At 44.3% G+C, this 24458-nt stretch overlaps 1 protein-coding gene across 1 annotated transcript in view; it reads right to left on the bottom strand.

Moving 5' to 3' along the window:
* PIBF1 (progesterone immunomodulatory binding factor 1) overlaps positions 1-24366 on the bottom strand; it is a 93625-nt gene extending 69259 nt beyond the window's left edge. The window contains exons 1-10 of the mRNA XM_081907310.1: positions 23949-24366; positions 22385-22680; positions 22011-22111; positions 21252-21450; positions 19721-19840; positions 15127-15260; positions 14499-14607; positions 9856-10037; positions 8270-8395; positions 2505-2603 (exon numbers count right to left, since the gene is read on the bottom strand). Of these exons, the coding sequence (XP_081763436.1) occupies positions 2505-2603; positions 8270-8395; positions 9856-10037; positions 14499-14607; positions 15127-15260; positions 19721-19840; positions 21252-21450; positions 22011-22111; positions 22385-22636 (1322 nt within the window). The 5' untranslated portion in view covers positions 22637-22680; positions 23949-24366. The remainder of the gene's footprint in view (positions 1-2504; positions 2604-8269; positions 8396-9855; positions 10038-14498; positions 14608-15126; positions 15261-19720; positions 19841-21251; positions 21451-22010; positions 22112-22384; positions 22681-23948) is intronic.
* Positions 24367-24458: the final 92 nt, after the last annotated feature.

The raw sequence follows: 24458 nt of genomic DNA, 5'->3' as shown, positions 1-24458 counted from the left end.
GTGCATAATGTCACCTGACATTATGATGATTGACACACAGAGTAGGCCCATTGAAAGGGATGCGAGTGGCACTGTGGGTTAAACCACAGAGCCTAGGACTTGCCGATCAGAAGGTCGGCGGTTCGAATCCCCATGACGGGGTGAGCTCCTGTTGTTTGGTCTCAGCTCCTGCCAACCTAGCAGTTCAAAAGCATGTCAAAGTGCAAGTATATAAATAGGTACCGCTCCGGTGGGAAGGTAAACAGCGTTTCTGTGCGCTGCTCTGGTTTGCCAAAAACGGCTTAGTCATGCTGGCCACATGACCCGGAAGCTGTACGCTGGCTCCCTCGGCCAATAAAGTGAGATGAGCGTGGCAACCCCAGAATCATCCATGACTGGACCTAATGGTCAGGGGTCCCTTTACCTTTAGGCCCATCAAAATTAATTAGCATGATCTACTCTGAAGAAAACTTAATGGTATATACTCCCTTGTAAGCAGCAGGTGGCAGAATCAGGAACCAGAGCAAAGTTTGCTTTTTTAAAAAAATATTTGTTTCACAAATACCAGGTGGTTACTTTAACATTAGACATTCTCAGAATTTACCCATTTCTATAGGCCTACTCAAGAGTATGATTTAGTGTTTTTCAACCACAGATGTTGCCTGGTGTGCCGTGGGAAAAATTGAAAAATTCAAAAGATTTAAAAATAAAGTATTTTATAATTTTTCATATTTCTGTTTACTTACTATTTCATAATAAAGTAATTATAAAATACTTTCTTTGTGTTTATTTGATTCCTATTCAAGAGAATTACTTTATATATAGTCAATACAGGCACAGAGTTAAATGTTTTAACATTTTCTAATGGTGGTGTGCCTCGTGATTTTTTTCATGAAACAAGTGTGCCTGATTTAGATATCACCCACTGTAATTTTGAGGGCACCACATGCTTAAAATGTTTCCAAAGTGGTATTTGCTCATGCAATGTGGCTTCTGCTTCTTCTTTGCTCCCCTGTAGCCAGCTCACCGGTCAGATTTGTTTGTTTGTGTGTGTGTGTATGTGTGTGTGTGCGCTCGCGCCACAGGGGAAGGGTGCTGGAAGAGGGAAAGGAGAAAGTGGAAGTCGTGATGCGCCAGGGGATTTCTATTGTGCAACTGTGTGGTCATTGATGTCACCCATTGTTTGCTAACTTGTTTCCTTTCCCCCAGACATTCATATCTTAAAATAATTTAGAGGATAGGTATCCCAAAGACCCACGGTCATGCAGGTGTGGGTTATGTTTGATAAAAGTCAGCAAAAATACAAGTTTAATCCAGAAGTGCTTTGTTTAATGATAAAATGACTACAGATATTTTTTGTGTAAACAATTTGCTAAAAATCAACGTACGTATAAGCATCTTTCCCAGAAATGCTGATTTCAAGTTTAATAATATATTAACAACCTTAAATGTCATAATTTTATTTTGACCTAATTCAGTTGAGACATCCTAATCATTAATTTATACTCTTTACTGCTTTATATGCAAGAAAATCAAATAAGACATGTCACACTTTAGAAAGAGACCAGAGACCAAAAAATATTAGTATATATTCTTTAAAAAAGAAGCTTACTGATATAAAAAGCTTTCACATAAGCACAAAACTGTCATTAACATCTGTCATAAAATTTCAAAATGGATTTACTTTCACATCAAAAGCCAAGTGATGTTAGTCAGTAATAAAAGATGCTACACTTTTATGTCACCACTTGCAGTCTTATGAAAATCTCATGACAAATATGAAAATGACCGACAATAAACCAAGACTGTCTGCCGAGTTCTTTCTCAAGAGAAGAGAAGTGTTCAACAGCATGACTGCTGTGTCAAAAGCTGTAGCACAGATTGTATCGTAACACTGATATAACAGCCTTATGAATGAAGCAATAAGTGACTTCTGACTTCCTATCTGGTAAGAATTTCCAGCTGGCAAGCTGAGTGAGAAAAGGGGCTCTAAGGTTGAAGGAGCTAAGAACAAGGAGCCATGAGGTTGAATGACTAAAAGAGTGGGACAGAGACAGCAGTTAACTACCTAAAAAAGGTTGTTATGCAGGCAAATTAACAGTTGTGCAGAATGTCCATATTGCCAATAAACAGAATGTTCCACAGCTTAGCACGGAGAGCCAAAGGAAATCTCTAATCTTTGCTAATGGATTCAAGATGCCAATAAAGACAACAACTACCAAACTACAGTTCAGGCAAATATACATTCGTTGGGAAGTTTACTTTTTCCTGCTAAATTTTCAAATGGTTTACTAGAAACTTGGCTTTTCCAATTCTTCACTCCCAATAACAATTTACACTAGTTAGCTTGTCAGAGATCTAAATATGACAGCCTGGACAGGGTGAAAGGAGAAGCTCAAGCTGTCAAGCACAGTGACACCTCTGAACAAGTAGTTTGAAACCAGAAACCTCAACTTTATTTGTACAAATGTTCAAGTCTCTTTTTAAATAAATGTGAAAGGAAAAAGAAAGGTGAACGTACTTACTGTTCTAAAAGCTGCTCATGTTTTCCTAAAGCATCTTTTTCAGCTGCAATAGCTCTTTCTCTCTCTGTCACAGCATTATCTCTGGCTTCTCTTAAATTTCTGAAATTCAAAAGTGTTTCAGAGTAAATGTTCCTTTTATTCTCTTGTATATTTTCACAAGTTATGGTACTGATCTAGTTTTTCTGTAACTGAGCTCCAACAGGGGAAAATCTGGTTATGTGCATACATTTTTCTTTCCATTCTTCATCCACCAATTTCCTCAAAATTTCATAGAAACTTGTGTATGTATTTAGATAGAATACAGTGGTGCCTCGGGTTACATACACTTCAGGTTACAGACTCCGCTAACACAGAAATAGTACCTCAGGTTAAGAACTTTGCTTCAGGATGAGAACAGAAATCGCGTGGCGGCAGCACGAGGCCCCATTACCTAAAGGGGTGCTTCAGGTTAAGAACAGTTTCAGGTTAAGTACGGGTTAAACAATTTTTCTAGACGGTATAAACAATTAGGCGTTTTTGCTTTGTTTAGGATTGTGGTAATTATTTTAATGTATACCATTGTGGTACCATTTTGGTGTTTAGTGGCTTATACCCTTGCCTGATAACTAAATACACCCCCCTCAAGAGTAGGTAATAATAATACAATTGCAATCCCCTTACTCACTCGGGTGCCAGCTAGACTCATATTCTGAGTCTATAGTGCTGATTGGTTGAAAGTGGCTATGTGATAACATCAGGGAGGCAACTAAACCGAATTCAGAGCGAGGGCAATGCAATTGAGGATGAATTACCCCCACTCTGAATAAACTTCACTTGTTTTCCGTGATGCCACCACACTGCCAAATTTGATTGGCTGATTGAAGAACATACTGTTCCCAGAATGAAGGCTGAAATGGTAAAGCTTATCAAAGCTACTGAAAAACCCCTTTCATGCTAAAATATTTGTATCACAGCCCTACTATTTTTAGTTCTTCCTAATTTGAGACCCAAACTTTGTTAAGGCCTAGCTCCTATATTAAATTTATGCTCATAATATCAAATATTCACCTATTTTATGAATATGTGTTTTAACGTGGCAGTTGTACAGAGATTTCACCTTTGAAGTTTCATTGTTTCTTTTGAGGAGGAGAAATGCTGCATTAACAATTGCTATTTTTAGATCAAAAAGCAGCTCTCATTTAGCTATAAGGCTTTTAAGCTTGAAACACTAGGCTCAATTCTCACACTACTTTTTGATGTGGGTGCTGCTTCACAAAGTGACTTTACCATATCATTGTCATGTGGTAAATATTTCATGCGAATGCTGTTTATTCTGATTTGGTATGCTAGATGTCATCGTGTAAAATAATAATCAAATGAAACATTTCATGACAATTATGTTTTAGATCTACCTTCTCCATTCTGCCCCCCCCCCCCGATGTTCTATTGGATCATCCCTCACCACTGGCCATGATTTGGGGGGGGGGGGTAAAATCAGTGATTTTACTATTAACATCCCTTGCCTATAAAACAGAAATTTTAAAAGTGGTGCAGATTTATGTAACTACTACAAGATGAAAAAGTCAGACTCTGTTGCCTTATGTACAAATGTTGTACAGGCCTTCAAATACCATTTCATGAGGGGAATTTTCCTAACCATTTACCATTTTTAAATGGTCTGTATCTAAAAAATAAAATAAATTCTCAGAGGAAAACATTTTATGGTCAAAAGTTATAGATGGTTAGGTCTGTTTTTACTTTCTTTGAATAATGGTGTGTGCTCATCTGCCAAATAATAATAATGGGAAAACTACAACTAAGCCAGTGAACAACAGCAACAAGAAACAGGGAAACTAAAAACAAAACACAAAGGGATTCAAAAATATCAAGTGAGAGGCAACTGAGGAACACTTTCCATTGTGACAAGGCTGATTCGTATAGTTCCAGCAACAAATAAATAAATAGAACAGCAGAGCATTCATTAAATGAACAATCAAATATGTATCCTCCAAGTCACTTCAGGTGCACTTGTGTAAATTTTTAGGTGTACACCCTACTCTGATTCTTAATCTCATTAGGATTGACTCACACACCACATTTTCTAAGTGTACACTTTAAAGTATTTTAAATGCAAAGAAAGTAACACTGAATGCAACAAACAGTTATTTGCAAACATGTAACACTCAGTAGGGCACCAATAATGCCTTTGCACTCAGTGTCAATTCTAGGTTTGCTGTTTTGTAATGTGTAAAATGGCTCAATGCTACATTTATAAGCCCAGAGGCATCTTCAAGAACACTGCAAGGGATGTTACAACAATCCCTTGAGAGAAATTTGCTTTGCCTCAAACCAGAAAAAGGGATTATATTATCCTTGGAAAAGGATCTAATACATATGGCTTTATGTCAGCAAAACATTCTGTATCTTACACAAATATATGTAATGCTAAGATGCTAAGGAGACAAACTTTCTGGGTTCCTCCTTCTTTCCTCAAGCAGTGAGCATTTTCTCTTGCCTTCCTTTAATCATTTTACCCATTTTTCAGCAGCAGCATGATGTTGAGTGTTTTGCATAGGTTTTATGAACATATGAAGCTGCCTTATACTCAGTTACATCATTAGGTAATCTTGCCCAGTCAAGTCTACTTTAACTGGCGAAAGTGTGGTGGGTTGAGTGTAAATAAGGATTTTTCCATCTATTCATATTATATTAGATGCTGACTGTCCTGAGACTGGCTGAAAAGGTAACACGGGCCTGTCAGAAAAGGCTTACAAAAAGATACAAAGTGAAATATTACTTTAGCTGGGAATACTGTTCGCAAGGGATTTATTCTAGCTATTCTTGCAAAAGCTATAGTTGCAAAGAACCAAACACTTTTCTTTAAAGATCATGCACTGATCAAATGATTCCTGCAGCTTCTAAAGGAGTTGAAGACTCTTCTGCTACATCCTTGAACTGAAATGTAAAGATATTGATCCATAGCAGCTACTTTCTCAAGAACATGTTTTTTTGGGGGGGACTAAAGTGCACCTCAGCTTATGTCAATAGATCTATTGTTTTCAATGCAGAAAACTGTTGTTCCTTGAGTTGATTGACTTCTTCCTGCAAGCTCATGTATGTAATTTGAAAGTCTGTTTGTATGAAAGTCACCTCATTATTTCAAAACTGGTGCTGGAAATGGGACTGCTAGTCTTACCTGAAAGGTGTTTCTGACTGGGAGCGAAGATGCCTGCAAGTGGGATTGTGCCCCCCCCCCAGCATTCAAAAGCGGGAAGCATTGTCACTCCAAAGGAGTTGTTCTGTCTCCCTCCTCTGGAGTCAGTTTCCTGCTTGAAGCACATCTTTCAAACACCATATCCTGTGCGTTGTGTCATTATTGTGTCTGCATGTGCCTTAGTCAGGGAGAAGAGAGCTCCTGCGGTTTCTCCCTCCCGTTGTCTTAGTGCCTTTTCTTCTCCTCAGTTTTTGCTTCCCTCTGTTTGTGTCAGAAGCACCTGTCTCCTCAGGGCTCTGTTACATCTCCACTGTACCTTGTGTGAATCATGCTCCGCTCCTTCTCAATTAAATTTAACCTGCTGCCATCAACAAGGGAAACCATAGCCCTTGTTCAAAGTTAACCCAATGCTTGCGTGATTCTCCTTCCAAGTGGAGGGAACCCAGTGGCTGTAGGCTAGGCAGCCCTAGAACAACTCCATCCTGTAACAATGTGCCATTATTTCCTTCTGGTCCCATCAATGTAGCCTCCACCATTTTATTGCCATTGCTCTTTTTGAGAAGGGGTGGTGGTAGATGAAGAGTATAGAATGTTGCAAGTTGGGTTAAAAGCAAGTTCCAGCTCTGCAAAAGTTGACATTTGCCAAGCATCCAAACTTAATTATGTGGCCTAAGGATTGCATGTTGCAGCAGTGTATTGGGTTGTGGAAAAATAGAGTGTGTATTTGTCTAGAGAAGCACTATGTAGAGAAGTGTTGGAAATAAGCAGAGACAGAATGATTAACACCCCGATCTAAAATGCGTCTATGTAAATGTAACTCAGGCGACGCGGGTGGCGCTGTGGGTTAAACCACAGAGCCTAGGACTTGCTGATCAGAAGGTTGGCAGTTCGAATCCCCGTGACAGGGTGAGCTCCCGTTGCTCGGTCCCAGCTCCTGCCCACCTAGCGGTTCGAAAGCATGTCAAAGTACAGGTAGATAAATAGGTACTGCTCCGGCGGGAAGGTAAATGGTGTTTCCGTGCGCTGCTCTGGTTCGCCAGAAGCGGCTTAGTCATGCTGGCCACATGACCCGGAAGCTGTACGCCAGCTCCCTTGGCCAATAAAGTGAGATGAGCGCCGCAACCCCAGAGTCGGCCACAACTGGACCTAATGGTCAGGGGTCCCTTTACCTTTACCTAAATGTAACTCAGTTTTCAATCACATTTGTTTTCCAGTTAGCAGGTTTAGCAATGGTGTGTAAGAGTTGAACAACTATAGTGTAACAGCTTTGATGGTCACTTCAGAAGCCTACAAGCAGAACCTGCTTTGAGTTTCATAACACGATACAAATTTTCAAAGCACATAGCTACATTAAACAACAGAAAACGTGTGCAAGTTTAAGAACAGAAATATAATGATTCACTGGCTTACCACACCCTTTTTGTCCCAACAGGGATAAAAATAAAGCATTGTTTTCAAGATTCTTATTCACAAATGTTCTTTTATATCATAAAGACATTCAGGAATTGGCAGTCAAGAAACCATAACTTCAAGATGAAGAACAAAATTTCTGCCAACTGGTTCCAGACCAATATTTTTAGCTATTTTGCATGCAAACATTTTTACATCTGTCAAACCTCCATAAACAAACAGACCTTAAAGCTGTTTTATGTAACACAATACAAGTCTGTACATGGGAAGCAAAGCTTTCTGTTAATCCCAGTGATGCAATATGTAGTTGGTATAATTTACCTGACTGGTGGTAGAGGAGAAGGGAAATGAGGACTAAATACTACGTATCAGTTCTTTAGCTTTCACAAATCAACATAAGGCTATTTAAAACCTAAAACATCATTCCATGCAAATGCAGTTGATTGCACAAACCTGTTGCATTCTCTTTGCATTACTACCTGTCATAATTTGTATGTTCATATTTCAGGAACCATGCACACACATAAGAACCTGATTATTATATAAATGAGTTTGATCGTATTCTCTCATAGAGGCAGCACCGTGTTCTGAACTAAACTTCCATTAGCTCTGCCACCACTGTCAAAAAGAGGGATTTTAGAAAAAAGGATTTTGAAGGTAACAAGGAGTGACAAAAAGTAAGACTTCTAAAAATGAGCCGGTGGCTCATTGTGGCTCATTAATGATACAGCATGATCTGTCTTACATGTGAATGAAACAGAAGGTTGCTTTTGCTATTCCAACTAAAAATATTTTGGTGTGGGAAGTGTTGCAGTGTGCCTCGTCATCAGAAACGAGGGTCATGGGAGACAAATCCACAACATAGCCTCTTCCGGGTGCATTCTAGACCAATGCTGGCAACAGAGAGAAGCCATGTTGTTGTTTAGTTGCTTAGTCATGTCTGACTCTTCGTGACCCCATGGACCAGAGCACGCCAGGCACTCCTGTCTTCCACTGCTTCCCGCAGTTTGGTCAAACTCATGCTGGTAGCTTCGAGAAGCCATAAGCAATTAGTACAAATGAGGATCGAAAATGTGTTTCAGAATTATCAAGCACCAAATGCAAGGTATTTTCCTTCCTTATTTGTTTTTATGTTCCATTATTTCTAAAAGTAGTTACCCACCTGTTTTCACGTTCATACATTTCCTTTGTAGCTGTTCGAAGCTGCTCTATTTCTTGAGATGTCTTCTGCCTTATTTGTTCCAATTCATAATGCAGTTTGTTTTCATATTCTGTTTTATAATGGTCTCTTTATTAAAAAAAAAAGCAAAGCAAGTTAAAAAAGAATCTGTAGCTTTCTTTGTATTATCCCTTTTGAGTTGCTTATCGCCCAGTAAGATTTATCAAACGGTGGCATTCTGCTTGGGCAACAAGGACTTCCCATTCTGCTTCCAAGGTTGGGTTGGGGGGGACCCTCTGAAGAAAATGTGATGTTGGATCTCACCGACTGAGAAGAATCTTTGCTTTTTTACTCCTAGATAAAAAGAACTGCTCTCTGTTATATATGTCTTCCTTTTGGCCTATTGCCAACCTGAGCCTGAGCTCAGCTACTAGGTAAAATGATAAGTTGCCATCCCTTAAGCACTAGCAGATTCCTGCATATATGTTGTTACCAACTGAACCAATACTTGTTCAGAATTCACAGATATTCCCTTTCATATGTATGTTATTTTGCACTGATGTTGGTGACATGCTATAGAATTGCAAATAAGTCCACAGGAGCTTTACTACTAACAATGCAAAATAAAACATTATCGTATCACTGATCTTAAGCTACTTGGGAGATTAGAGTGGATTGTTTAATCAAATATTAAAGGCATCATAATACAGTCATACCTCAGGTTGAAGTAGGTTGGGTTGAGCATTTTCGGGTTGCGCTCCGCGGCAACCCTGAAGTAACGGAGTGTGTTACTTCCGGGTTTCGCCGCTCGCACAGATGCTGAAAATGACGTCACGTGCACGCGTGAAGCGGCGGATCGTGGCCCACGCATGCGCAGACGCGGGTTGCGTTCGCTTCAGGATGTGAACGGGGCTCTGGAACGGATCCCGTTCGCATCCAGAGGTACCACTGTAGTTTTAGTTTTGGTAATATAGTGCAACCTGAGGAAAATATTAACAGGCTTAATTTCTGACTGTACAATGGTGCCTCGCAAGACGAAAATAATCCGTTCCGTGAGTCTCTTCGTCTAGCGGTTTTTTCGTCTTGCGAAGCAACCCTATTAGCGACTTAGCGGATTAGCGCTATAAGCGGCTTAGCGGCTTTTAAAGGCTTAGCGGCTTAGCAGCTAAAAGGCTATTAGCGGCTTAGAAAAAGGGGGGGAGCGAAAAAAATCGCAAGACTCGCAAGACGTTTTCGTCTTGTGAAGCAAGCCCATAGGGAAATTCGTCTTGCGAAGCACATCGAAAAATGGAAAACCTTTTCGTCTAGCGGGTTTTTCGCCTTGCGAGGCACCACTGTAAATTCTCTAGCGATAATGAAAAATTATTGTTTTAAGTTTTATAATGGTCTCACAGCTGCTTTAAGATTTTTCTGTATGTAGAAACTAAAACCTGAGAACACTACAACATAATTTGATTTCAACTGATTGTTTCTGGGGAAATCTGATCAACTGCCCAAAAACATTATGTTCACTGTAAACAATTTTTTCCAACCCAACAATGGTCTACAGCAATGAATCATTTGTTGAATGATTTAACAGAACTGTGTACCTGGATGTGACATATTTCTCATAAATTTCTTCTCTGGCCTTCTTAGCATCTTCTAGCTGAACCTGAAGCCTTTCAAGACGATCTTCCTCATGAGCACAGCGAACATTAAGCTCCATGTTTTGACGGTTGAGGTAATCCTTATCTTTTTGCAGTAAGGTAACAGACTGCTGTAAAGCTGCAACCTTTAAATACAAAATAGCTATGATAAAATCAGGCAGTCTGTAGTACAACCCCCACCTCCCAGGTTAGAGTTTTTTCTTATTTTATTTAAAAGATTTATAGATATTAGTCACACTCAGGGTGGATCCACTGAAACTGTTGGATGCAAGGTCACTGAGAAGTATTCAACAAAGGTTTACTCAGAGTCGACTCTCTGAAATGAATGAACACAACTAAATTATTCAATTAAATTTAATGGGTCTATTCTGAGTAAAACTTAGTTGACTACCACCCCCTGATTTCAATTGCTCAACTCTGTATGACTTAGCTGAGTACCACTGTGAATATTTATATTTAACAGAGCTTCCAGGGTGGTTTAAGAAAACAAGATGCAATTCTGAATCTCCTCATTGCAATGGATGACACACTTCTCTTAAGTGAACAACCTAGATTTGCATTTGTACTCATTCCTTGCTCTTTAGGTATATTTGCTGTGGCAGCACACTATTCATCCCTGCATGCAGCACAATGTAATTTATATATACAGTGGTACAGTGGTGCCTCGCAAGACGAAATTAATTCGTTCCGCAAGTCTCTTCGTCTTGCGAGTTTTTCGTCTTGCGATGCACGGTTTTCCATAGGAATGCATTGAAAATCAATTAATGCGTTCCTATGGAAAACGCCTTCCCCCGACCTCTTCTGGCCGGCGGCATTTTAAAATCGCCCGGGACAGCGGAGGACTTCTCCGCTGTCCGGGGCGATTTAAAAGCCCCTGGGAAGGCAGGCAGGGGGGACAAAGGCTTTCTCGCCCCGCCGCTCGGCTTCGGGACATCGTTCCGATGCCGGGCGGCGGGGGGAGGCTTTCCCGCCCCGCCGCCGGGCTTCGGGACATCGTTCTGAAGCCGGGCGGCGGGGGGAGGCTTTCTCGCCCGGCCGCCCGGCTTCGGGACATCGTTCCGATGCCGGGCGGCGGGGGGAGGCTTTCTCGCCCGGCCGCCCGGCTTCGGGACATCGTTCCGATGCCGGGCGGCTGGGGGAGGCGTTCCTGCCCCACCGCCCGGCATCGGGACGATGCCCCGAAGCCGGGCGGCTGGGGGAGGCGTTCCTGCCCCACCGCCCGGCATCGGGACGATGCCCCGAAGCCGGGCGGCTGGGGGAGGCGTTCCTGCCCCACCGCCCGGCATCGGGACGATGCCCCGAAGCCGGGCGGCTGGGGGAGGCGTTCCTGCCCCACCGCCCGGCATCGGGACGATGCCCCGATGCCGGGCGGCGGGGGGAGGCGTTCCTGTCCCACCGCCCGGCATCGGGACGATGCCCCGAAGCCGGGCGGCGGGGGGAGGCTTTCCCGCCCGGCCGCCCGGCTTCGGGACATCGTTCCGATGCCGGGCGGCTGGGGGAGGCGTTCCTGCCCCACCGCCCGGCATCGGGACGATGCCCCGATGCCGGGCGGCTGGGGGAGGCGTTCCTGCCCCACCGCCCGGCATCGGGACGATGCCCCGAAGCCGGGCGGCGGGGGGAGGCGTTCCTGCCCCACCGCCCGGCATCGGGACGATGCCCCGAAGCCGGGCGGCTGGGGGAGGCGTTCCTGCCCCACCGCCCGGCATCGGGACGATGCCCCGATGCCGGGCGGCGGGGGGAGGCGTTCCTGCCCCACCGCCCGGCATCGGGACGATGCCCCGATGCCGGGCGGCTGGGGGAGGCGTTCCTGCCCCACCGCCCGGCATCGGGACGATGCCCCGAAGCCGGGCGGCGGGGGGAGGCGTTCCTGCCCCACCGCCCGGCATCGGGACGATGCCCCGATGCCGGGCGGCGGGGGGAGGCGTTCCTGCCCCACCGCCCGGCATCGGGACGATGCCCCGAAGCCGGGCGGCGGGGGGAGGCTTTCCCGCCCGGCCGCCCGGCTTCGGGACATCGTTCCGATGCCGGGCGGCTGGGGGAGGCGTTCCTGCCCCACCGCCCGGCATCGGGACGATGCCCCGATGCCGGGCGGCGGGGGGAGGCGTTCCTGCCCCACCGCCCGGCATCGGGACGATGCCCCGATGCCGGGCGGCGGGGGGAGGCGTTCCTGCCCCACCGCCCGGCATCGGGACGATGCCCCGAAGCCGGGCGGCGGGGGGAGGCGTTCCTGCCCCACCGCCCGGCATCGGGACGATGCCCCGATGCCGGGCGGCGGGGGGAGGCGTTCCTGCCCCACCGCCCGGCATCGGGACGATGCCCCGAAGCCGGGCGGCGGGGGGAGGCTTTCCCGCCCGGCCGCCCGGCTTCGGGACATCGTTCCGATGCCGGGCGGCTGGGGGAGGCGTTCCTGCCCCACCGCCCGGCATCGGGACGATGCCCCGATGCCGGGCGGCTGGGGGAGGCGTTCCTGCCCCACCGCCCGGCATCGGGACGATGCCCCGAAGCCGGGCGGCGGGGGGAGGCGTTCCTGCCCCACCGCCCGGCATCGGGACGATGCCCCGAAGCCGGGCGGCGGGGGGAGGCGTTCCTGCCCCACCTCCCGGCATCGGGACGATGCCCCGAAGCCGGGCGGCGGGGGGAGGCGTTCCTGCCCCACCGCCCGGCATCGGGACGATGCCCTGAAGCCGGGCGGCGGGGGGAGGCTTTCCCGCCCGGCCGCCCGGCTTCGGGACATCGTTCCGATGCCGGGCGGCTGGGGGAGGCGTTCCTGCCCCACCGCCCGGCATCGGGACGATGCCCCGATGCCGGGCGGCTGGGGGAGGCGTTCCTGCCCCACCGCCCGGCATCGGGACGATGCCCCGAAGCCGGGCGGCGGGGGGAGGCGTTCCTGCCCCACCGCCCGGCATCGGGACGATGCCCCGAAGCCGGGCGGCGGGGGGAGGCGTTCCTGCCCCACCTCCCGGCATCGGGACGATGCCCCGAAGCCGGGCGGCGGGGGGAGGCGTTCCTGCCCCACCGCCCGGCATCGGGACGATGCCCCGAAGCCGGGCGGCGGGGGGGAGGCTTCAAAAGCCGTCCGGGGGCTTTTAAATCGCCCCGGACAGTCCCGGGGCGATTTAAAAGCCCCCGGTTAGGCAGGCAGGGGGGGGCAAAAGTCTTTGCCCCCCCTGCCTGCCTTCAAAAGCCGTCCGGGATAGCGGGAAGCGCTTCCCTGCTATCCCGGACCGCTTTTAAAATGCTGGCGGTGGGGAGCAAAGCCTTTCGCCCCCGCCGGCCTTTCTGGACCTCTTCTGAAGTCCGGAGGGGGGGGGGAAGGCTTTGCTCCCCACCGCCAGCATTTAAAAAAAGGTCCCCGAGATTTCCCTATGGGCTTTCGTCTTGCGATGCAAGCCCATAGGGAAAATCGTCTAGCGAAGCGTCGCAAAAACCGAAAAACCCTTTCGTCTTGCGGGTTTTTCGTCTTGCGAGGCATTCGTCTTGCGGGGCACCACTGTACCTTGGTTTATGAACCTAATCCATTCTGGAAGTCCGTTCTTAAACCAAAGCGTTCTTAAACCAAGGCGTGCTTTCCCATAGCAGTGGGGGACTCAATTTACAAATGGAACACACTCAACAGGAAGCGGAACCTGTTCTGCTTCCAAGGCAAAATTCACAAACCAAAACACCCACTTCCGGGTTTGCAGTGTTCTTAATCCAAGTTGTTCATAAACTAAGCTGTTCTTAAACCAAGGTACCACTGTATGACCCATTCCAAGTCTTAAAAAGTATCATTTATAAACAAAATTATATACAAATAATTTGCCTATATACAAATTATAATCAAAATGTATAAATTTTATTATGTTTTGCAGTTGAGTGTCTCTTTGTTCTTCTCCTCACCCACATGCTTCCCCCCCTTGATATATAGATTTCAACAGTGAAATGATGGGATTCAAATAGATTCCTTTGCATCTCCCTTATCCATTCTATAGAAACAGCGCTATTTGGTGAATCTCAGTTATTCAAGAAATACCAAAGAAGGAAACACATCCTTCCCCTCTCCGAGTTTCCCAAATGTGGTTCTGGGTAGGCACAGAACCTATTAAGTGTGACTGCAAAGAGGTGACAACAGAAGGAGGTATCTAAATCATGAACAATGATAACACTGTTCAAATACAGATGATACTCCTAAAAGGCAGAATCAAAGAACAAAGAAAGCTATGTGCCAAAGGATGGCTGGTGGAGTTTCAGGCAGTTAATATTGGGAAAGAGATTGACAAAGAAGGGATGCCTAGCTCATGAACTGGATTGACAAGCAGTTTGTTGTACCATAAAGATCCAGGCACCCCCAAACTCGGCCCTCCAGATGTTTTGGGACTACAATTCCCATCATCCCAGACCACTGGTCCTGTTAGTGAAGGATTAAGGGAGTTGTAGTCCCAAAAATCTGGAGGGCCGAGTTTGGGGGTGCCTGCAGTAAACTACTCCAGGTATATATCAAATATAAGTGTAAAAAAAAAGCCGGGGGGAGAAAATTCTAATTTGGGCCTTTGTACATTTTGAATAAATATTTCAGATAAAGGTCAAATTAGATATGAAGATCTCACCTCTTTTGATAAATCATTTCTTTCTTTGGTTAGTGCTTTGTGCGATACTTCCAATATTTCGTATTTTCTTCGAAGCTCTGAAAAATCATGCTCAAATGTATCACGCTCACTGTTGGGGAAAAAAATGAGAGTACTGTAAAATAATGTCCCCCTCAAACCCTTGACTGCTTCTGTAATCTATGCTTCCTGTGCAAATCTAACATCAACAGTCCTTCAGATATTCTTTCATCAGTGGAGCCCAAATTAAGTTACAGTAAGTCTTGTGTACATTAATTTGGACCCTGCTGAGTCCAAGAATCTCGTTTTCCCTGCGCTTTCATATCATTTCACGTTGCAAAATGCAGTGTCATCACTTTCCCATGGTTGTATAACAAAGCAACAATCTGCAAAAGCCCTGCAAAGTTCCCTGGTTGATACACTCATTCTCATGTTTTATAGTGCCAAACATGTTTGGTGGTCTCCAAACATCCACCCTTCTTTGCTAGCTCAAAGTAGCCCCAGTACAAGACAAGATACTTATTGGAACATTCTCCTTATTCACAGGCAACATTGGATATGACCCATTACCTTTGATCCAAGGCAATATGAGAGCTCCTTCTGTAATTTTCTTTACTAAAGACACACTTACCCTTTTACTTTATCGTAATTCTCTTGTCTATAATCTCCTTGATGAATCATTTGCTTTGTATCAGCTAGTTCAAGTGTTAAACGCTGACATCTGACTTCTAGTTCTGACCGATTTCTTCGCTCTGCTTCATAGTTCTGCAAAATAAACACCACACCACTATTTAATGTGAAAATAGAGGCTGGGATTCAGAAAAATATACCACACACACAAAAGTGTTCGGCCACAGCCCTTGGCATTTTTAATTCCCCCTTTGATCAATTGTCTTACAAACTCTGTCAGTTTAAAAAGGGGTTTGCCATAGGGCATGATGGGGGAGGGCAGTGCATGGAACATGAACACACAGCCGCACTTGGTTCCAGAAGTTGATACATGGTTCTCCGCAGGGCTTTTTTTTCTACAAAAAGAGGTGCCGGATCCAAAGTTGTTGAGCTTTGCAGAAACGCACAAAAGATGTGCCGGAACTCTGGGCTGCAAAAAAGTCCTGGTTCTTCAGACATAGGTTAGAAAGACCATTTTGTTAATTACAAAGACAGGTGTGTATTACATTGGATTCCATCTTGAGATAAGGCAGCAGAAAAGCAAGTGGAAAGTGACTTTCCTGCTTTCCTCCCTTGGCCCCCAAACCTGCTGAAGGTGATATGTTGTGGCACAGGGGGCTGAGCAGGATGGGGAGAATCAGATGGAGGCACCTTCTGTGGTTGCCCCTTTCCTTTCCTTTCTTCCTCAGCCATCTACAGTGGTGCCTCGCAAGACGAAAAGAATCCGTTCCGCGAGTCTCTTCGTCTTGCGGTTTTTTCGTCTTGCGAAGCAAGCCCATTAGCGGCTTAGCAGATTAGCGCTATTAGCGGCTTAGGGGGCTTAGCGGATTTGCTGATAAGCGGATCAGCGGCTTAGCGGATCAGCTGTTAAGCGGCTTAGCGGATCAGCTGTTAAGCGGCTTAGCGGATCAGCTGTTAACCGGCTTAGCGGATCAGCTGTTAAGCGGCTTAGCGGCTTGGGAAAAAGGGGGGGAGGAAAAAAACCCCGCAGGAACTCGCAAGACATTTTCGTCTTGCGAAGCAAGCCCATAGGAAATTCGTTTTGCGAAGCACCTCCAAAACGGAAAACCCTTTCGTCTAGCGGGTTTTCCGTCTTGCGAGGCATTTGTCTTGCGGGGCACCACTGTATGCTACAGCTGCCCCATTCTATTGGTTCTCGTGGCCTTGGGAGGAGGCAGGAAATCACCTTTTACCAACACCCTTCTGCCAGTGTTTCTCTGTATCTAATACCTTCTCACTAAGACAGAAGTCCTTTCTGAAAGTCTAAATAAGGAGACAACTAGCCACACCAAGTTTTCATCAGATATAACATCCATAAAAATACCTCCATTAGCATTACTGCTAACATAGTTTCTAGAACTTTATAGCTACGACAGGCACGCAGAGAGTTCATACCAATAGTAATAAATAATAATAATATTTTATTATTTATACCCCGCCCATCTACCAATGCAGACAAATCTAATACTATCCTAAATGAGGCAAGTGGAAATGCTAAAGCACGTTACCATGAACACAATCAACACATACCTTAAAAAATAGCTATACCATTAAAAGACAGGTCTAGCAGATCCTGGCTTACCAAAAGAGACCACAAATACTTTAAAATATTTCAACCTAAAGGCCAAATGCCTCAGTAAAATGGTAAGTTTTTGCCTGGCACATTCCATTATAGAGATCAATATGAGTTTCCCATTCTTTCACTAAATCCAGTTGTATGTTATTTCTGCTAAACATTACCATTTGAGTTTTTCACTGCACAATAAACACTTTCTTTGGAAGGGTGTACAGTGATCCTGTATACTTGCTACAGGAGTTTGTAAAACGAGCTCCCATCAATTTCTTTATGTTGTCTTTGTATCATCCTTGCCATTTTTAAATTAATCGGATCTTATGAATATGGTTTAGCAACGTCTAAAGTTGTTTAAATTATTGTGCTTTTTCTTGAATTTTTAGAGACATAGCTCTATCATCTTCACAATGTCAACAACTCCCCATCCTACCAGCAACGTGGTTTAAAATAATTTCTCCAACTATATCAAAAAGTTGGCTCTATACATAGCATAAATCCACTAGGTGCTCCAGACTTCGATGTATTGTTTTCCTTGTACCCCATCATCACCATCAGTTCAGCTATCCTATGCATTCTTTTACCTTGTTCTGGGTAGTGATGGGGAATTGAATTGGACCACTAGTAGCTAATAGCTAAATCTTTTATCTCTTCCCACTTCCCGTGAGGCAGTTTGAAATCCAACCATGTGGAGCACAGTCTCAAAAGCGCCTTTCAGAGCATTGTGCAAGACCAACTATTGGTTGACCGCCAGTCTTTCAGAGCCCCTTGTGGAACATTTTTCAGGCACACACCTCTTTTACCGGAGACAAGTCTTTACGAGCCCTGCATCTGACGTCATATATGATGTCAGCTATAGGGCAGGTGGGTGTGGCTTGGTTGAAATGGTCTCACAGGCCAAATGCAGAGGACTAAATTTTAGTGATTTGGGGCAAGTGCGTGTGACAGTATTGAACTTAAAAAGTCTGCAACCAGCATTAAAAAAAAAAAAATCCACTGGTGTCACAACACGCTATTTATGCTTATAGCTAAGTATACAATTTTCCACCTGTCGAGGTAGATGAATCACTACTAAAGCAGGTGGATTTATTAAGCCCTGAAAAACTAGTTGTTTTATACTTCTTTTTCATTTCCCTTATAAGGCAAGGTTCTCCAAATCTATGTGCTGCAAAACTGGCTAGTCACAACAAGTTTGAACAAATATGACAGGCTTGCAATAATTGAAAGACCCTTACAGTTTTTCTGACAGCTTCACAGGAGTTCCTTTAAGGATAATGAGATAATAGACAAGAGAGTCTATTCTGAAGTAATGCTAAGTGTGTGTCTGTATGTACAAGTAATACATTTATCGGAACTGAACCCCCTGCAATTCAACTTAGATGAGAATTAGAGAGAGAAATCCCTCCTCTTCTCTTGAGCCATCTACACATTTACAAACCTACTGTGTTCCCAACTTTCTTCATAGGAAGATGCTCTAAGGCCTTGCTTAGAGGTTTAATAACCCCAAGAAAATAAATGAAGCATAATAGCCCCAATGTGTTTTGGGTATCACTTTTCTTCTGGGGATCAGCTATACCTATTAAAATACAAGTTAAAATAAACTTTCTCCTCAAATACTTCTAGAGTCCTTTTTTTCTAGTTACCAGAGAGCCAAACTTAAAACTGTCTTATTTTCAATATTCAGGTTTCTTCTTTCAGGTCATGGATGAGCCCCAAAGAAGAAGAAACACTGAAGAGATCAACCTGGTTTAGTACATTCTTTTAACAGATACATAATCTAAGAAAATATATTTTAGGGCGTGCTTGGCTAGAGCAAAGAATACTTTGGGAATTGGTCCTAATTCTCATCACTGTGAAAGCTGATTGATTTCATTTGTATTCTCTTGCCAGAGAAACCCAAGCACTCAAATGCTCACTACCCTCTACTTTCTCTGATTAGCATTTTCAGGTATCAATTTCTTTAATCTCCAGGGATTGTTTACTGCTGAGTTGATACTGACACCAAGTGGTAAGAAATAGGAAATGTTCACATTTAATAAATTCTGCATCTGTCTCTCAAGACATTTTATTTATTGAAGATTCCTCTTAGACACAGATCAGAAGTCTGCAGCAAGTTATGAGTTGCTTTGGAATTTCATGTTGTCATTTGTCATTGTGTGTGTTTGTACAATGTATTCATTGGCTCACGAAAGTGCTCATTACACTTTAAGTAGAATAAAGTACAGCCATTGTCACCCAACACTTAGAAACAGTTGTTGACACAATGTTGAAATCTAGGGAGTTTCAGGTGTTGTAATCCTCATGAAACCATTTCTGATCCCATCTTAGTGCAAAAGGGCTTTGTGTGACCTGAAACTTGACCGCTAAGCTCGCTTTAACAAACAACTCATTTTCTCCATCTTGAAACACAGCATACTACCATGTACTGGTAAAGAAATATCTATTTTTAATTTTCCATGAGCATCTAACTTGAAGAAGAGCTCTGTATAACTTTAAAGTTCACATCCTGCATTTTGAACAACTGGCCCAAATGGCATCTTATTGCTTGGTCAATATTTCTTTTTTACTAAATGTTTTCCAGAAAGATACCGTAACGCATTATAAAGATATCATTAGATTCATGAAAGAGAGAGCAGCCATTCTACTAAACACTCACCTTTGCTCTAGTACCTGGGAAACTCTCCCTGAAAAGAGCTGCATCAGGCATTTTAAACCTGTAACACCCACTGGGAAAAACAGACCAACAGAGCCAGGTTTATACTGCAAGACAAGCCCAGGAGATTAAGCCTCCAGTCTTATACACACAAAAAGTACAATCCTAGCCACGTTCACTCACAAGTAAATCCTACTCAATTCAATGGGGCTAACTCCCAGGTAAGCACGGTTAAGACTGCCGTCTTAGCTGGCAGTAAATCCCACTGAACATGTTGCTATTTCTGCTTCAGAACAAAATAGGTTTGTTTTTTTAAACAAATGGCATACAAACCTCCATCAAGTGTTTCAACTGAGATTTGTAATCATTCAGTTCTTCAGATGCTGCATCCTTCTTTACCTGTAGTTCATTTAGCTCCTTTTTTAAAGGATGTACTGCTTCGTAAAATAGAATCTGAAATGCATGAAGCATAAACATAATTATTACTCTTCAGTGTAAAAGAATTAATATTTTATACCCACTTCCTTCTTCACCTTGACTTCATTTCAATTGTGAGCTTTTTGGCAAACAATTTTTTAAATCTGCATGAATAAAATAAAGTACACATTTAAAATACGCTAAGCACTATACAACCACACAATTAATGCTGGTAAATTTACCTTCAAACTTCTAAATGCTTTTATTAAGTATAAAAATGCACAATAAAGCATTTCTATTCTATTCTTATCAAGGCCTCAGAATTGAGATCCTAAAAACATTTTCTTAAACCAGGGACTCCTAGATTAACTTAAAACATATACCCTTAAAATTCCATTACGATATTTTATCAAACATCTACAGGACTATCTAGAGACAAAATGACAAAAGTTAGAATGAATTTCAGGCGCTTCTTACATCTACCTACTGATAATAGGTGTCTATCATGAGGCGATAATTAATTAGGTGGCCCAAAGTTCAGAGGCAATATTTCAGCTCCCATGTTTCATCATGAGATCTTGGGTGTGAAAATATATTATACGCTGTGTCTATTTACTGCTGTGTTTACCGAAAAGAAGGGACAAAAGATCAACAATGCAGATTGGATGCTACCTTGTAAATTAAGCAAAAACACAGAATGTTTTATTTGGACAAGAGATGGGGAACCTTAGGTCAAGGGGTCAAATGTGGCCTTCCGGTCCTCGCTGTCTGGCTCTTGAAACCGTAAATTACACTCCCTCTCCGCAGATCACACCTTTCAGTGGCCCCAGATCACCCCCCAAATGCTTTTTTCCTGGCTGAGAGCATCTCTGAACCCTGAAAATGGCTCTTGAAGCCTAAATAGAGTGTGAATGTGTGTGTGTGTGTGTGTGTGTGTGTGTGTGTGTGTGTGTGTGTAAAGCTAGCCTACCATACTTTTGCCTCTGGCACTGCCCACCACAAACAAGTCTCTTCTGGAAGGCTGCCCTCAAGCTGGAAAAGGCTGTAGACTGGCAAATTATGAATACCAGTGAAAGCCATTATTAAGTAGTGAAAACCATGTCAATGCTAGAAGAGCAGATGCTAAGAAATTACAGGTTGTATCCAATGCTGCTCATGAACTTTCACTCACGCCAAGAGGACTTCACCTTCCTCTTGGGAGGGTTCCGGGGGGGGGGGGGCGTGTAAGAGGACAAGAGGAAAGTGAAGTTGTTTTGCAGGAACAGAAGTGCATTTGCACAACACCGGATTCTGCCCTAGGTGTTATTTTTTTAATGGAAACATTCAACTTCACATTCCATCCATCATCACATTTTTCCAGAACCTGCTGACATATATACAGTTATCTCCATCTCCATTATCTGGAGCAGTGATAGATTTATACTTCTGATGGGGCACAAGTACTTACAGATACATATTCAGGAATTGAAAGTTCATCTTCTGGAAGAGATTTGAGTTTGGTGTAGCACTCATCAGTCAATTCAAGGTCACGCAAGCTGCGGCGAATATCTCCGGACCGCTCTCTCAACTGATGGTTATTCTTTTCTAGCTGCTTCTGGCGCAGCAAGATGGTTTCCATTTCCTGTTTCATTAGTTCTTGATGTTTTCTAAGAAAACACATCAACAAATTATTTGTGATTTACCCAAATAAATTTATCCTAGAAACATGTTTCATTTCCTTTGAATTCAGTTTTTCAGAGACCGTACAGTGAATCTATGAAAGAATTTGCATGTAAGGGGTCGTTCAGAAATGCCAAACCATAGTTTAGGGTTACATGCATGAAAATTGGCTCAGAAGCTGCCTTGTCTCCAAACAGACAGCAATTTCCTCCATTAAGAGTTTCACCATTGCTTCCAAGCCTCATTTTCGGGGCAAGCACAAATCCATGTTATGAGTTGAACAAAATTCTGATCTTCTTCAAACTGAGGAATGTGGAGGAGAAAATCTATGCATGCAGGAGGAGCAGGTGGGAGCACACAGACCTGAAGAACTAGCCATATATTTACAAAAATCAACCATGGTTTGGCATTATGTCTGTACTCAAAGATCTGAAACACAAATGCATAGCATAACACAAAAATTGCACAAATATTGAACAGACAGTTATGATTTAGGCCCCACTTCTGTATTTAGAATACAATGATTCCGAATTCTTCCTTCTCATACCGAGCATCTTCTTGCTGTAATGCCAACTGGTTATCTAGTCGTAAAGATAGCAGCTGTTTCTCATGGAGAGCATCATTAAGTTTTTCTTCCAGTTCTTCAATCTAAAAGAGATAATCAGGCAGCAGAAAAGAAATGAGAATTTAATTGAGGCCCAGAATAATATAAAAATGAGGGCAGTATCTTTCCAACAATACATATTATGAAGAGTATTTATTTACCCCACCTTCCCCCCAAAAAACCCCACCCTCAGTTTTTTAGTACAGTATGTCCCAAAACTCTGTCTATTTTAAAAGGAAACCAAGAACATATTACTATATCTCCCAGTAATAACTTTGCTTTTTGCAACCCTAAAACATGTAAGAATTAGATCATACTTTAGTCAGGTATTCCACCTTCAAGTTGTCTAACATCAAGTTCTTCTGGGAAAGTTCTATTTTCAGCAACTGCACATTATGAAGCAGCTCCTTCCTTTCAATCAGCTGTCTAGTAATTTTGACTGGACCTTCCCGATCTTCTGAGGAAGAAATATCATCAGTGGGTACTGTAGTCTCCAAGCTTATATCTTCCAATTCCAATGAGCTGGAAACGTTAACTTTTTTGGATTCTCTGGAGCTTTTCCGTGACATTCTCCTGACAGTGCCCAAAGACTTTCTACTTGCAGTTCAAGTAACTTGGGGAAGAAAAAAGAAGAAGAAGCGAATGGTGGTAAGTAGAAGGATTTTTACAGAAGAATTCATCCTATCCTGCGCTACATCTGAAACATATCAAGTGTATAAATTCTATACAAGACCAAGAAACCCATGCTGGTACATATCAGCTATTATTCATAAATCTATCTTGTCAGAAATAAAACATTAAGCCAACAGTTCTCATGTTTTTAACAACACCAGTATGTTGCATGATGCACTACCATACAGCTTAGCCATGATGCCCAACTCAAATATTCACCAGTTTGCCAACAACAACAATCGAAAGACCATAGGAACAGTGTTGCGGATGTGCAATGTAAAACAGGCCGGGTCATTCAAAAGAAGTCAACACATTCAGAACACCCGGTAAGAATAACAGAATCATAGAGTTGGAAGGGATTCCCCCAAGGTCATCTAGCCCAACCCCCTGCAATCGTTCCCACAGCTCAAACCACCAAACTTCTGGTTAACAGACAGGCGCTCTGATCCTGAACCGCCCTGACATCTTCAGATGAAGGGATATATACAAATAAAATAAATAAATAAATAAAATAAATGCAGGTTCTCCCCCATTTTTATTTTTACCCACGTTCCTCAGCAGTTTTCTTAATAGGCAGCTGCTTGCAGTGGTTCTCAACCTGTGGGTCCCTAGATGTTGTTGGACTAAAGGTAAAGGTAAAGTGACCCCTGACTATTAGGTGCAGTCGTGACCGACTCTGGGGTTGCGACACTCATCTCGCTTTACTGGCCGAGGGAGCCGGCGTATAGTTTCCGGGTCATGTGACCAGCATGACTAAGCCACTTCTGGTAAAACCAGAGCAGCGCACAGAAACGCCATTTACCTTCCCACCGGAGCGGTACCTATTTATCTACTTGCACTGGCGTGCTTTCGAACTGCCAGGTTGGCAGGAGCAGGGATCGAGCAACGGGAACTCACCCTGCCGCGGGGATTCGAACCGCCTACCTTCTGATCGGCAAGTCCTAGGCTCTGTGATTTAACCCACAGCGCCACCCGCGTCCCATTGTTGTTGTTGGACTACAACTCCCATAATCCCTGAACTCTGGCCTGGCTAGCTAGGGATGATGGGAGTTGTAGTCCAACGACATCTGGGGACCCACAGGTTGAGAAAGGAGCACATTCCTAGCCGCCTTCTCTTTCTGCCAGAGGGGTTTTGGTAAATGGCTGGTTTCGAGGCCCTTTGCCCCCCCCCCAAGAAACTGGGAAATACTCCTAACGGTCCTGGCCTACCTTGCAGGGTTGTGGGTCCCTGAAGAGCTCTGACAACAGCCAGGCAGCCTCCACATGCCCTTGACTCAGCTGCGCAGCAAACAGATACACGGCCCTAAGGAGAAAGAGAAGAAGGGGGGACAAGGGGAGAACTTCGCCCGCGCGGCTCCTCCACAACACACACACCCCGCCAGCCGACGGACCGCGCATGCGCTCCTCTGGCCGGGCCCTCGCGCCGCCGAGGGAGGCGGCCCCGCTGCCATGGTAACGGGAGCGACGCTCTTCAGCCCCAGACGCTCCTTTCTCCCGCCGTTTCGCGCGGCATGACGGGAGTGGCGGTTGTAACGTAGAGATAGAAAAGTCAAGAGACGGGACCGTGTGGGCGGGGCTGAAAGCCGCCATGAAAGGGGTGTCGCTTATCTTTTAACGCCATGCGCCTGACGTCACAGAACCAACCCGTTCAATTTTTATTTTATTTTTTAAAACCGAATTGGGGTAAGCGCAGCGTTGCCCCTCCCCGTGGCGGACACG

This window comes from Podarcis melisellensis (genome assembly GCF_964234715.1).
Source record: "Podarcis melisellensis genome assembly, chromosome: 4".
Taxonomy (NCBI): Eukaryota; Metazoa; Chordata; class Lepidosauria; order Squamata; family Lacertidae; genus Podarcis; species Podarcis melisellensis.
The sequence above is the reverse complement of the archived record's forward strand: the minus strand, read 5'-3'. Positions and strand labels throughout refer to the sequence as shown.